General features: G+C 44.2%; 1 protein-coding gene across 1 annotated transcript in view; it reads right to left on the minus strand.

Annotated features, from left to right (window-relative positions):
- Positions 1-13,028, minus strand: part of LOC144158368 (uncharacterized) — a 30,180-nt gene that overhangs the window by 13,897 nt on the left and 3,255 nt on the right. Inside the window, exons 3-6 of the mRNA XM_077689217.1 lie at positions 8,275-8,313; positions 7,387-7,422; positions 3,296-3,389; positions 1,400-1,548 (exon numbers count right to left, since the gene is read on the minus strand). Of these exons, the coding sequence (XP_077545343.1) occupies positions 1,400-1,548; positions 3,296-3,389; positions 7,387-7,422; positions 8,275-8,313 (318 nt within the window). The remainder of the gene's footprint in view (positions 1-1,399; positions 1,549-3,295; positions 3,390-7,386; positions 7,423-8,274; positions 8,314-13,028) is intronic.

A 13,028-nucleotide genomic window follows, 5' to 3' on the forward strand; every position in this document is an offset into this window, starting at 1 on the left:
ATTTCTTCTACGGACTTTCCGTGCCACTTGGTCAGCTGTCCGGTCCTCCACCTTCACCACGTGTCCACGCTCCTCATATACAGGTACATAAACACCGTCGCGGCGCATTTTTTGTCCTCCATATAACGATGCGGCGCACTCTCTTTACTACTTTCGGTATTAACGCCACACTGAAACTGCAACTTCTCATAAGAGGGCGCCACAGTCGCTCTTGGCGGGAGAGTAAGAGCGACGCCGCTTGTATCGGGCAATGTTCGCACCTCCGACAGATTTTATGTTTAGTGGAACTGCTTTTTCTTTCGTGAGTCGAATTGTCGTTTTGTGAGTATGTTTCCTCCAATGGACAAATTTTTATGTATACTTGAGTGTACATCAGTGTATTGTTTTCCTTTGTGTGTAGAAGCAGTTAAAATCGCTGTTTCCGCCACGTGTGTGTTTTGTGGTGCATGAATGCCTACGTTCTTGTGTTTGTGTGTAATTAGCGTAGTTTTTGGTGATTTATAGATGGTACTTACTAATATTCCGCCTGAGAGAATGTAACTGCTGTTCATTGTTGGAGTGTAATTATCGTCGTCATTTTCTGTAAGACATAATGCCGTCTGTAGCAATGTAACTATCGTTTGCTGTATTCAAGAACTGACGCCCAACTGCTTTGGTCTCACAAAGACTGGAAGTATGAAAAATTAATAAATAAATAAAATAAATGAACTCGCGCCAAAAATAAAGCGGGTACACATTTGGTTGGTCTGACTCGCGTTACTTGCGCCGGCAACACGTTTGTCAACTTCTTTCGAAATCCTAAATGCTTGCAGAGCGTGGTCAATAAGCACATCCAGTACTCAGATTAGGGTGTAGCAAAGTACCTCAGCCGCAAATGATTACTGTGTCCCATTCAGATAACTTTGAAACTTTCTCAAAATATTTTTCTCTCTTTTCTTTCCAAGTCTCGGCGTTGTTTGACATGTACAATTACGTCATTGCAACGGTGTAGCGGCTATTGGCTGGCTTTCCTTCAGTTCCAGCAATGAACGCAATCTACATCCACTATTTGAAAAGAAACCGCGAAAGCAAGGCAGACACGAAAGGCGCACACGCTGCGACGAGCAAATCACGCAGTCCTGCTCCCTGCTGGTGATAACTGTAGCTTTCGCTGTGCTTCCAGACGCGACGGAAACAGAAGGCGTTTGTCGAATGTGCTGCTCGGTCCTTTAAACTGGCTGCCAAAATAATCGCGTTTAAAGCAATGATGCATCGCAAGACCCTTTACCCGAAAATCTCCCTGCCCTGATATTCAAGTCTGCACTAATAATTACCTGCAGCCACCCGTAAGCGCGTATGGGAACAACTCTGAGGTAAACCCAGTCCCCTGTTTAGAGAGCCCAGGAGAGTGCGTGCCTACTCTGCCAAGGTTGAGGGTGCTGGGAAGGGTGAGGCTGACGGGATCGGTGCAGCTCTGGTTGCCGGAAAGCAGCGTCAGGCAGTTGGGCACCCCGCTGATGGCGCACAGAGGAGCTGTCACGAAGCCCGTTACCACGGAGAAGAGCGAGGCTGCAGAAAACATGTGATGGAAATATTTGAAGTAAGCATTCAGTTCATTTAAATGCAGAAACTCTAAGAAACTGTCTGGTTTGTTCCGTTTTGCCGAAAAGCTGCACAGCGGTACCGGCGCCACTTGAATCATATGGTGCTGTAAAAGGCGGAACAGCACATCCCACAGGTGCTAAACATGAATTACGTTTTGAGACTAAGAAATTCTGTGCTACAAAATTTCAATTATTTCACGCTTTTGTCGCATCACCAGGCCTTGTTTTTTACAAAGCGTGTCGTGCACTTGACATGGCAGCTAGAACCGACGCCGAAAACCTGTACGAAAATACATTGAACGTTTATTCCTGGTTCCATATACCAGGAATATTATACCAGGAATTATCTATATACATAGGTAATAGTTAGTAAATAAATTGTTTGCAAATCACTTTTTCCCACGGCATTATAGCCTGAGGTTGTCTTATCGATGTCGCCACGCGGACTAACGTCAGCGAAAAACCTTGACGCTGTGCTAGTTTCCCGCTTAAACTGACCAAAATGATCAGCCACGAGCTCTCACACCCGCATCTTCAGCGACGGAAGCGTACTAGGCCTGTGTTAAAAAACGGTGTTAAACAACACATTGAGGCTAGTCTTGAGTGCTTGAGGTCTTGAGTGCTTGGAGAGCTTAAATTGTGAATGCAGCAGATGCTTTCAAAAACGCTCCTTCGACGGCTTACTAACGGCGTCGTGCGTCTAAAAGCTAAACGTAGATGTTCTCTGAAACTTGTGTTTGTATCTTCCACAAGCATCTGAGAAAGAATTGCATCAAAAACAATTAGCGACTTAACAGAGGAGAAGCACGAGAAAAAAATCTTTTTTTGAGACGATAAGAGAAAAATGTTAAGTGGTTGGCACATTTTCATCTCAGAACGCCGCGGGCTGCTGCTGCTGCTCGGGCCCGATCGACCAGCAATTGTTGGTCTCCGAGCCGCGAGCTGGCCAGGCGGCTCTCCCAGTGTTCTGGGGAAGGGGGCTAGTACAGGGTTTAGGTGGTGGGGCATTTCCATACGAGGCAGCGCGTGGATACCGGTATGTCGCAGAAAGGGCAGTTGTAGAGGTATATTGACTGGGAACGTGTAAAAGGCACTGGTTTGAAGTCGTCGCCCCATGCGTCCATCTGGGAGACTTAGTGACGGGTGGGGAAGGCGTACTCTTGTCTAGATTGGTAACAGTTCCGCCGTGTTTCAGCGTATTGAATTTGTGTGGGAGGGTGGATGCGGCACGGGGCAGAGCCATCTTCCCCCTTGCGGAAATCGTGGGCAACGCTGCTATCCGGCTCGTTTCCTCCAATCGAAGAGTGACCGGTGGTGCGTATTAGTGTTCTTGGGCTATTTCTGGTCCCAAGAAAATTTATATGCGAAATATCTATTTTACTGCCCCGTTTGCAACAATATGCCTGCTTTCTTTAGAACACAACTAGCGAGTGTAGCGAAATAAAACAAGCATTCGTTTAGTACGTGTCCGTGGGTTGTTCTTGCCTTGCTAGCTTGCTGCCTTTTTGGGTGAACAGTCCTGGTTTCGCCCTCCCCTAGCCTTTAAAGTAGTCTGCGGGGCTTCTTTACCGGGCCTGGCCAGGCTCACAAACGAAAGCTTCGTGCCCGGGCCGTGGACGTGACTCAAACCTCTGTTCGTGCTGTTCTGTGCTGCTCTGTTCGTGCTCTGTTCTCTAGCTCAACTAGAGTCCCTTAAACGAGCGGGTACTTACACAGTCCGAGGAAGCTCAAGCCGAAGTTGATGAAGTTGAGCAGAGCCGCCACTACTCCCAGCAAACTGGTGTTGGCCAGACTGGTGACCAGGCACTGCCGCGGAGAAGCAAAACACAAGTGCACTTGTTTTTCCCACATGCGGAAGCCACTACATTTGCTCGACACTTAGTGCAATGCTTTTTTACGGGATGCTGAAGTCCACCCTTTTCCTTCCATGCATGATTTGTGGCAGTCAAAGGATACATTCTACGTTTTTGAAGTTTTTATGTATAGCAAAGGCCACAAGACCATTGGTTTCTAGTGAATCGAATATATGGGCTCTCACCTTGGTCCTACGTTTCTATTATACCTTTGCCGGGGTTTCTGGGGACCCATGTGATCACATTTGTATGGGACTTACTAATTCGCGTCGCACGTGCTTTAAAATTTAAAAACCACCATGCACCAATAGGAAAAGTTTTACAGATCCATAGAAATGTTCCTAATAGCCCATTTTTTCTCATTTTATGTGGGAATATGCTGCGGCGAGGATCGGGAAACCATAGAGGATATTGTCACAGACTGCATGGAGATACGACCGTGGCGTGGCCACAGGGCAGCGAATTTGACATAGGATTTGGGGTATGGTGTGAGAAGGAGCCATGGAGGGGACGAAGAGGCCAGCTCGAGGGATGGTGGCAAGAAACTAGGAAAAAGGGGGCCCGAGGGAGTAGTAATAAAATGGATAGGAATTTAGAACAACGGGGGGAGGAAAAAACAAATGCGTATGCACAGGAAAAGGACCGGAGGGAGCGACGGGAGTTTAAAACAGGGGTTGGGGGCATAGGCAGGTAGGCTGAGGTAAAGCCATTAGATTAGTTAAGGGTACGGCTAATCAGAGAATTACAACATGCAAGTCGGTTGGTGAAAACTGGTGTTCCTAATAAAACGGAAGGCCTCCAATCATCGTCATCACGAGAGTTTTACATTTCACAATTCTAAAATCGGCAAACGTGGCTGCTAGGAACATTTTCATGAATTAGTGAGCCCAATATGAATGTGATGAGGTACGTCCCGTTTTACTAAGCCCTCAGACTGAGCCGCCGTTATGTACACCCGACTTACAGCTCGTCTGCAGACTTCTCTTACGCCACAACATAACGTGACGTTAGCTGGAACATGCTTTCTGCGCCCTGTCGAAGGTTGTCCACGGTGTTATCCGAATTCCACGACCCCAATATGTCCAGAGGAGTGAGCGAGTAAGTGTCCTGGCCCGCGATCTTGCCTCCCGACGCATTCCGGCACTGGGGCACGCTGCAGGTCGACGTCAGACAGTACTTCGGAGATGCACGAGCCTCTGGGCACTGCTGCGAGGCGTAGGCCCAGGTCGATCACTGCCGACGCCACAGATCAGACAGGACATCTTCACGAAGTCCAAATAGTTCAATTGCGGTGGAGCCCTCACAGCCTAATAACCAGCTTAAAATAGCATTTCTAGTGATGTTCCATCCTTGGGGCTCCGGCACGCTTCGATACGTCTTACGGTCTATGCGCGATGCTCAGTGCGACCACGCATTACCCTCACGTTCGCATAACTGCTCCGTCAACATGATATCGGTACGACGCACATAATGTTGCATCAACGTTCGTTAGCTAGAGCCGGAGAGAACTAAGCTTTTGTTTTGAGATACCCCGGAGGGAATCCTAAAAGTTTTTAAATAATTACTTAGTACTTTATTTATTGTTTCTTATTGAGTGAGTTAATTATTTACTTCTGTTTTTACCATGGTATCCAACCGGTACCGAACGGAACCAAAAACCGGAACCGAACCGGTAATTTGCCGGAACCAAACCCGAACCCGAACCATTAATTTTGAGCACGCTGAACCCGAACCCGAACTGAACCGAAAAAAAAATAATGGTTACCGGTTCATGCCGAAACGGTTCGACCCTCCGTTGTTGATATTGCACAGTCAATACAATTCAGGCCTTTTTTCTTACATGTACCATCAACTGTGTACCCGCTCGCGCACCTTACCTTTCAGACAATTGAACACTATCACGCTCTGTGTAGCAACAGGGGAAATGAATGAGCACCAATGTAGCAATGGTCTGTTGCTGCTGGAAACGCGAGCGTGGTACAAATTGACCAAACGAAATGCCATTCTTGGCTGCTTGCATGACATATAAGAGATTAACAGCGCGAAAGAGCGGCACAATTAAAGGTGTAGACTAACACAGCGCTTTTAGTCTACTCCTTCAATTGTGCCGTACTTTTGCGCTGTTAATCTCAGATATAAAACCATTTTGCCCTTCCGTATCTGCCACTTTATTGGAGCAATCAACCTGCAGAAGTGCTCCACTGGGCAACAGCGAAAGCTCACACCTAATGTGTGCCGTTTTTGCATTTCGTAGTTGGTTTAAAAGGTCCGACAACTGCAAATTTTTAATACTTCACAAGTGTGACCGCAGGAGCTGCTCAGTGGGTAAGCTCTTTGCTGCTGATGCAGTTTTGTGTGTTTCAGATCTGATTTTTTTTCGGAGGTGCACTTGTAATGACTGCCCGACTCACTACATAACTTCTACTGCTACTCGTTCCAGGGAGGAGTACTGCTGTGGACGGATTAAAACGCGCCTACCCAAAAAAGTCCCATCTCATGCTCCGAGCGTAAAATTTCCCTTTCATTTTGTAATAGCATAATCTGTTATACGATTCCGCAACGTAGCACTCGGAACGATGCCAGGGGGTCAGGCGTTATGATGACATACTCATTGTAATGCACACATCTGGCATAGCTATTGCAAAAGGAATTGCAGTGGTCAGAACAATGATGCAGTGACCGAGCATTAACTAAAGCTTACTTTTAACAAAAGTGTGGCTAACACATTCGATAAGGTGACAGCTAACAAATTATTCAGGGTGGCCAAATAATCTAATTCATTGGTAGCATTTATGTGCCTGTTGTAGGATTTTTCTGTTTTGTTACAAATATGAACATTGTGTGCCGTCGGTATTAAGCGGCGGTATTTGAACGCGGCAGTACGCAGGCCTAAATTTAAGGTTTCACGGTTAGCGGGATAGACGATTCCATTACAACGATTGTCATTTCAGAAAAAAAGAAAACGGCAGAAAATATACCCCAAAGTCATATCTCTTGGCGGTGGCTTTATGAAAACGCTAGGACAACATAAAGTCTGGGCGAGAAAGTGGGTGGTAAATCGTCGAAACTTCATCTGTTTTTCTAATATGTAGTAATTGTGGAAAGTTTGCCTTGCAATTGCACCACTCTCCTTGGGGAACAGCCGCATTTTGAATTTTTGTTTGTATTTTGATTTGACTGCCGTTTTAAACTACTAAATATACATTTTTTAATTTTTCTAATTATAATTCAACTCATCGAACCGGTTTGCGAACCGGTTCAAGCTCCTGTAGCAGTTCGCGAACCGGTTTGGTACGTGATTTTGTCGAACCGGAACTGAACCGGAACGAAATTATTTCGCCTGAACCAGAACCGCAACCGAACCGGTATTTTTTTGTCTGTTCAACACGCTGGTTTTTACACTTTGCTGATGTTAAGCGTCTGCAGCTAATAAAGTACAGAAATATGTCTTCAAAAGGTGAATTATGCCCAGTAAAAAGTAACACTTAAAAGGCCTTAAATTATTACAATTATCCACCACCTATATTAAATCTAGTGTCATTGTTACGTCACGCGTTATGGGCGGGCAAATTTCCGGAAGAAGTCGCGAAGGAATGATCACGCTACAATAAACGTGGATCATGCATGGAATGCAGAATGTGTAATGCGGTTTGTAATTCCTAGTCCGATAAATAATTGGTTGATTCAACAATACAAGAGGAAAAAGACGCAAAAAAGCAGCTGTGAAAGTGTCATAGCGCCGTACAAATTTTGTCAGGTTTAGTCACTGTACAACAACACCGTACACATTGTGATGCCTTTGCGGTACGAAATTCACGTATTTTTGTGCCTGCAATCACATTTTTCTTAAATTGCACCATTGCTGTGCTTAGCATTGCGAACAATGCATAGCAAAGATGTACATCACTTTACAAAAGCCACACGTATGAGACACACGTTGCCAAACTTACCTGGAGAACCTTCGTTAAAGCTGTCACGATTCCAGACTGCGGGACAAAACAAAAGCAGCGTGTTATTCGCAGGCATACATAGCGGCCACAAAGATGAAAGGGTTTGACACTGAAAATTAATAAATGAGTGGTTGCCTGTTCTGGGAATTGTCTGAGTTATGCCTAAACCAGGCAGTGCAATGATTCAATACAAGTTACTCGAAGTTTACCCCCCCCCTACGCCCCTTCCAACAGGGAATTGTAAACGATGCAGTCATTAGCAGTTCCTTTTGCAGCGACACTACTTTTTGTAGTTTAAGGTTTACTAACGCAAAACAAGATTGGCTGAGATTTATGCAGGTTTCTTCGCTTTTTGGTTAATTCCAATAATACCCTTCTTTCAGATGTGCGGCTGTAACAACTTTGTAAAACCGTATTTCTGCCCTAACATTTGTCACCCAGAAATATATTGATGGCAATAAATGAACCTGTCGTCTGAAATTTAAGCTATATAAGACACGTAAGTCACGAGAAGCATTGGTACGGAAGTTTCAAGTAAAGGTACCTGGATATGTAAAGATTCCTCTTTTCCTCAAATGGTAATGAAGTTTTCTTTGCGCTAAATAACGGGGCGATTAACGACAAGCTCTAGCGGTTCACCAAGATTGAACGGTTATGACGATTTAAACAGCTTGGTTTTCGAAGCCTCACCGTGACTCCCTGACGATCGGACAGAAGGCTCTGCTTGGGTCCGTTATTTCGCTACGCCGCCGGATTCCGGCAGTCGCATCAACCGTTGGCAAGCTAACACGACAAGGCGAGCCCATAAAGTGCTCTGCACTTAAAATACAATGGGTACGGGTATCGGAAAGAACAGAAAATAGGTCGAAGCCACTAGCGTGTTCTTACCACGGGTGTCGTGCACAGGTTCAAGGAAGTTCCAAGGCACTGTAAAAAAAAACGTAACAGAAAATAAAGGCAAGCTCTTTTGAAGGGACCATTTTGCCATGTCACTATAAAACGTGTTCTCTTTCCTTGCCGAACCATTAAAAGGGCAGAACAAGAATTTCAATGTAAACAAACCCAGCTCCTTACGGTCTGTTTCTGTACAAGCTCCACGCTATGGAATTCCTGCCTGCCGCCTATTCCAACTACAATTGTATTGTTTTATTATCCCATTAGTATTCTGATATTATTATTATAATTAGAGGTCAACTTGATGTAGTCTACTTTGGTTTAGGCAAGGCTTTTGATGTCGTCTGCCACGAGCTCTTAGCCAAAAAACTATCTGAGCTTGATATACAACCATCGATGATATCTCTTATATGCAATTATCTATGTGATAGGTCATGTTTTGTGCATGTAAATGGACATTCTTCTCTTTCCTATGAGGTCACCAGTGGTGTCAGTCAGGGCTCAGTTCTCGGGCCACTTTTCTTCTCAATCTTTATAAATGATGTCGCGACAATATTTACTGATTGTAATTTTCTTTTATATGCCGATGATGTAAAAATATTTAAATCTGTTTCCAACTCTGCCAGCTGTTCCGCTCTCCAGAGAGCAATCTCGTCCTTCTCGCATTGGTGCTCATGCAACAAACTCCTCATTAATACATCTAAAACTAAGGTAATGACATACACAAGAAAGACTGACAACATCTTGTTTCCCTATAACATCAACGGTGAATTACTCCCACGTGTGGTAGAGGTTAATGACCTAGGCGTCACTTTAGACAGTAAACTGAGCTTCTCTCCCCATATGCAGGTAATTACTCGTAGAGCTCTTCGATCGCTTGGCGTTGTCTGTTGCGTGTCCAAGGAGTTCAAGGAGCCGATTTCTCTTCTCAAGCTCTACACAACTACATGTCGTCCTCAGCTTGAATATGCATCTGTTGTCTGGAACAGCACGAGCAAAACAAACCGTAAGCTTGTAGAAAGGGTCCAAAATAAGTTCATATCTATCTTCAACCATCGCTTTGGCGATAGTAGTAATTATAACCCTGGATCGCCCTCTTCATTGACGCTATCATGCTTAACTTCCAGGCGTAACAAGGCTGATAGTCTCTTCCTCTTTAAAATTATGCACGGCATAGTGTCTTGTGGTGAGCTGCTACAACATGTCCGTCTTTATGTGCCGCAAAAGTGGACCAGGAAACATGATACCTTTTGCAACCCCAATTGTCTGCGTGTCTTGTGCCCTGTGTTCCCACTGCAATGCACGTACAATCGGTACTCGGATTACCTTTATATATTTAATGATTGCCCTACTCTGTTTCGCAAACATGTCTGTGAGTTTGTATTGGCGTAACTGCCAACTTTTCTTATTCTCCATTTGTGTTTTATCCTTGAGTTCATGCACTTAAATGACTTTCATTCCGTAACTTCAACATAAGCTATCCTTTCGTTTTTTTTGTATTTTGTATTTTATTTTGTATTTGAGAGATGTGTACATTATGTTTCGTGTGTTTCTGTTTCCGTGCGCCAGCACAAAGGCCCCCCCGGCTGTTCCTGCGCACGCAAATAAATGATTGATTGATTGATTGATATAAATTATTTATCTTATTTTATTACTAATATTAATATTGTTATATATTCTATTATTACTATATCTACTATCTACCATTATTACAACTACTATTCTACTCCATAGAGCCCAAATACATTGGCATGCTTGCTCTTGATCGGCTGACGATACGATCGTTAAATATTTAATACGGACGCATTGGTTCGTGGGTTGGTAGAAGTTCGACCCCCCCATCACGTTGTCCATTGAGGAAGATTTGCGTTGAACGGGAAATTCAGCGTGTAAATTCCACATACTTGTCATTCCCGACACCAAAAACAAAAAAAAAACAAATAATAAAGGTAATGGCGTTGAAAGGGTAATAAAGTAGTCACGTCCTTCTTGTATTTGGCATTTCCTGGAGTTATGGTCATGCATATCTACAAACCACCAAAGCGCTTGGGAGTAATCGCCTGTAGTTATCTGATAATTCCTCGCATACTCTTATTGCTTAAACCGTCGACTCGACGTACTCCTGCGTGATATCATTGGTAGTCATATCATTCGCCGGCACAACGCATGAGAGTCAGCAAGCGTATTTATTATTTTTGGTGTTTTTCATGGGAGGGACTGCGAAGCATGTGTGCCCCTCCGCCCTCTGCCTAGTGAAGCTGGGAACCGATTACAGCATTACTTACAAGTGCCTTAGAGACACAGGAAGAAACTGCGCAAATAAATGGGACGGATGAAGAAGGAGAACAGGACATGCGCAGTCCTGTTGTTCTTCTTCATCCGTCCCGTCGACTTGCGCAGTTTCTTCCTGCAACTATGCAACACCAACTAGCCTAACAACAAGCTTTACTTACCTTTGAGACCCTTGGATAGGGAACTAAGCAAGTGGGGCTAACAAACACACCAGTGCAAGTTTTAGCTCGTAACATAAGTGATGCATGAAAAGTGCGCATAAATTAAACGCTAAACATACGTAAGGTCGACCAAAAAATATACCCTATAAAAACGCGTCCCATCTCACGACAGAACGAAAAAAATTCAAGTTCCGTCTGTTTCAAAACTATACGACACTAGTAACTGAAATTTGCAATAGAATTTTGTATTTTATATGGAGGACGCCATAACAGTGCGAACAGAGATAATGTGTATAACACAAAAAGATCAAGTGGATAAGGCAATACAAAAAAGGAGCAAAAACAAAAAAAATGAGAGCAAAATGATTTCGAAGAGTTTTCAGAGAACTTTGTGTATGATACATTGAAGGTATTGAAACTTAAAATTGCCAAGGGTCGGGTTCAGACTGTTGCCACAACTTTCGCAATATCTTGGACGAATAACGTAATTTAACCTCCCAGCCAACCGAACTGGCTGACACGCCGTTTTTTTACGTCCATACCTCACTATATGGCGGTTACATCGGTAGTATAAATATCCTAAGTGTAATTTGTTACCGATGGAATTGGAGTGGGCGTCAGGTGATAAGTTCTCGGGAAAGTCATTCAACAACCCGATGGGAGGAGGCAATTCAGATGTGCTAAAAAATTGTTTCCCCTGCATACGGGAGAAACTAAACAGGTTGTGTAATCTAGCTAATAAGTGTTTAGGGGGGGGGGGGGGTCGTTTAATCTCTGTATATCTTTATAGACTGGGACCGTGACGCGAAGAGTTAAAACAATTATCAAAGTCGATGTGCTACACTAAGCTGGCGGACACCTTCAGTAAGCTCTGCTAATTTTGCACAGTGAATTTTTCGGTAATCCTAATGGTGAGTACTCTCACGTTGGTGCTAATCACGTAATGCTGGTATGTCACGATTAAGTTTGCGGTAAGCTTGAGGTTGATTAACCGTCTGTTTATGTAAAACAGGCCTTCCCAGCCGAGGAAGAAATTTTTTTATTGATTCCGCCCACTTAGCGATGGCGATTACGCATGGCAAGAATATGGGCTTAAGCTATGTGAAACCATTACTTAAGAGAGACGCGGCAGTTTATTATGCGTGGTGACGCGTTATAGGTCCAGTACAGCCGGAACATACTGATGGCAGATGTCAAACATTTTTACTAAGTACGATTTTTGGGATTTTTGGGCTGCCTATCGCTCCTGAGTATTCGTGGTCATAGAGTCTCCGAACTGTCTGTCCGATCACGCCCATTGCTCCTTTCTGCGGCTTTGCTGAATTTCGCATTTCGCCACAAGAGTAGGTTGAACCTTTGTAAATCTTCGTTGCGCTTTCGTCGTCTAATACCAGTATTTTTAAGACGCTAAAAACAACGCTTGTCAAGTTGCAGCTACTGTTCTCCTATATAGGAAACAGGCTAGCGAAATGTTTAGCAAATGCGGCTTTCGGAGCCCGAATTCCAGCATTTACAGAATGGGTAAGGGTGGTTTTCTTGCTAGATTTCTATTATCATACACACTAGCCTGGCGAAGCCCGTTGAAGGTCACTTCCACAGCCTTCTATTTGCTTGTAACCTGCGTTTTCCGAAATCCTCCTTAAATTTCGAACGTCCTTCTTTCCTCTATTCACTCAGTTTTCTGTATAGAGCCGACCACGTTACGCTGCGCTCCGTTATGTTACCTGTGGTTGAACAAAAGTTAGTCTAGTTCGTGGAGCGCTGGAGTAGTGCGGTGTGACTGGTAAACGGGCCAGCAAGTAAGTGGAAAGATTCACCCCAGTCGCGCACAACTTTGATTCTGGCGAATTGGTGGCCGGCGTCTCCCTTCGAACTAGTTAGCGCTAAAACCCTGAGAAAGCGAAGCGAGTGAAGACGCGTAAACACAATGCAGCAGGGAAAATGTCTTTGATAAGTACTCTCAGTTTTCCGCCTCGAAAGAGCGTACGCAGACTTCAGTCCCCGAGGTATATTTTCCCCCTAGAAGTTGTTTGAGTTTACTCTGCAGAAAATGCAGAAGAACGATACGTGGCTGAAATAACATAAACCACAATGTATGGCGCAAGCGAACTACATAGGCAACATGGTTCAGATGCCAAACATTTAACGTTTAAAATGGTGAAGTCTTGCGAATTCTAGTGCTTGTTTTTATAAGCAGAGGCTGAAAATTGTCCCGTGCAGAAAATTGTACAGAGGCTGAAACTTGTCTTATTACTCCCTTGCATATTACTCCTTGCTTCCCCTGCAGATTCATCC

Source organism: Haemaphysalis longicornis, unplaced genomic scaffold, assembly GCF_048455015.1.
Source record: "Haemaphysalis longicornis isolate Haplotype H1 unplaced genomic scaffold, Haemaphysalis longicornis Haplotype H1 scaffold_10, whole genome shotgun sequence".
NCBI lineage: Eukaryota > Metazoa > Arthropoda > Arachnida > Ixodida > Ixodidae > Haemaphysalis > Haemaphysalis longicornis.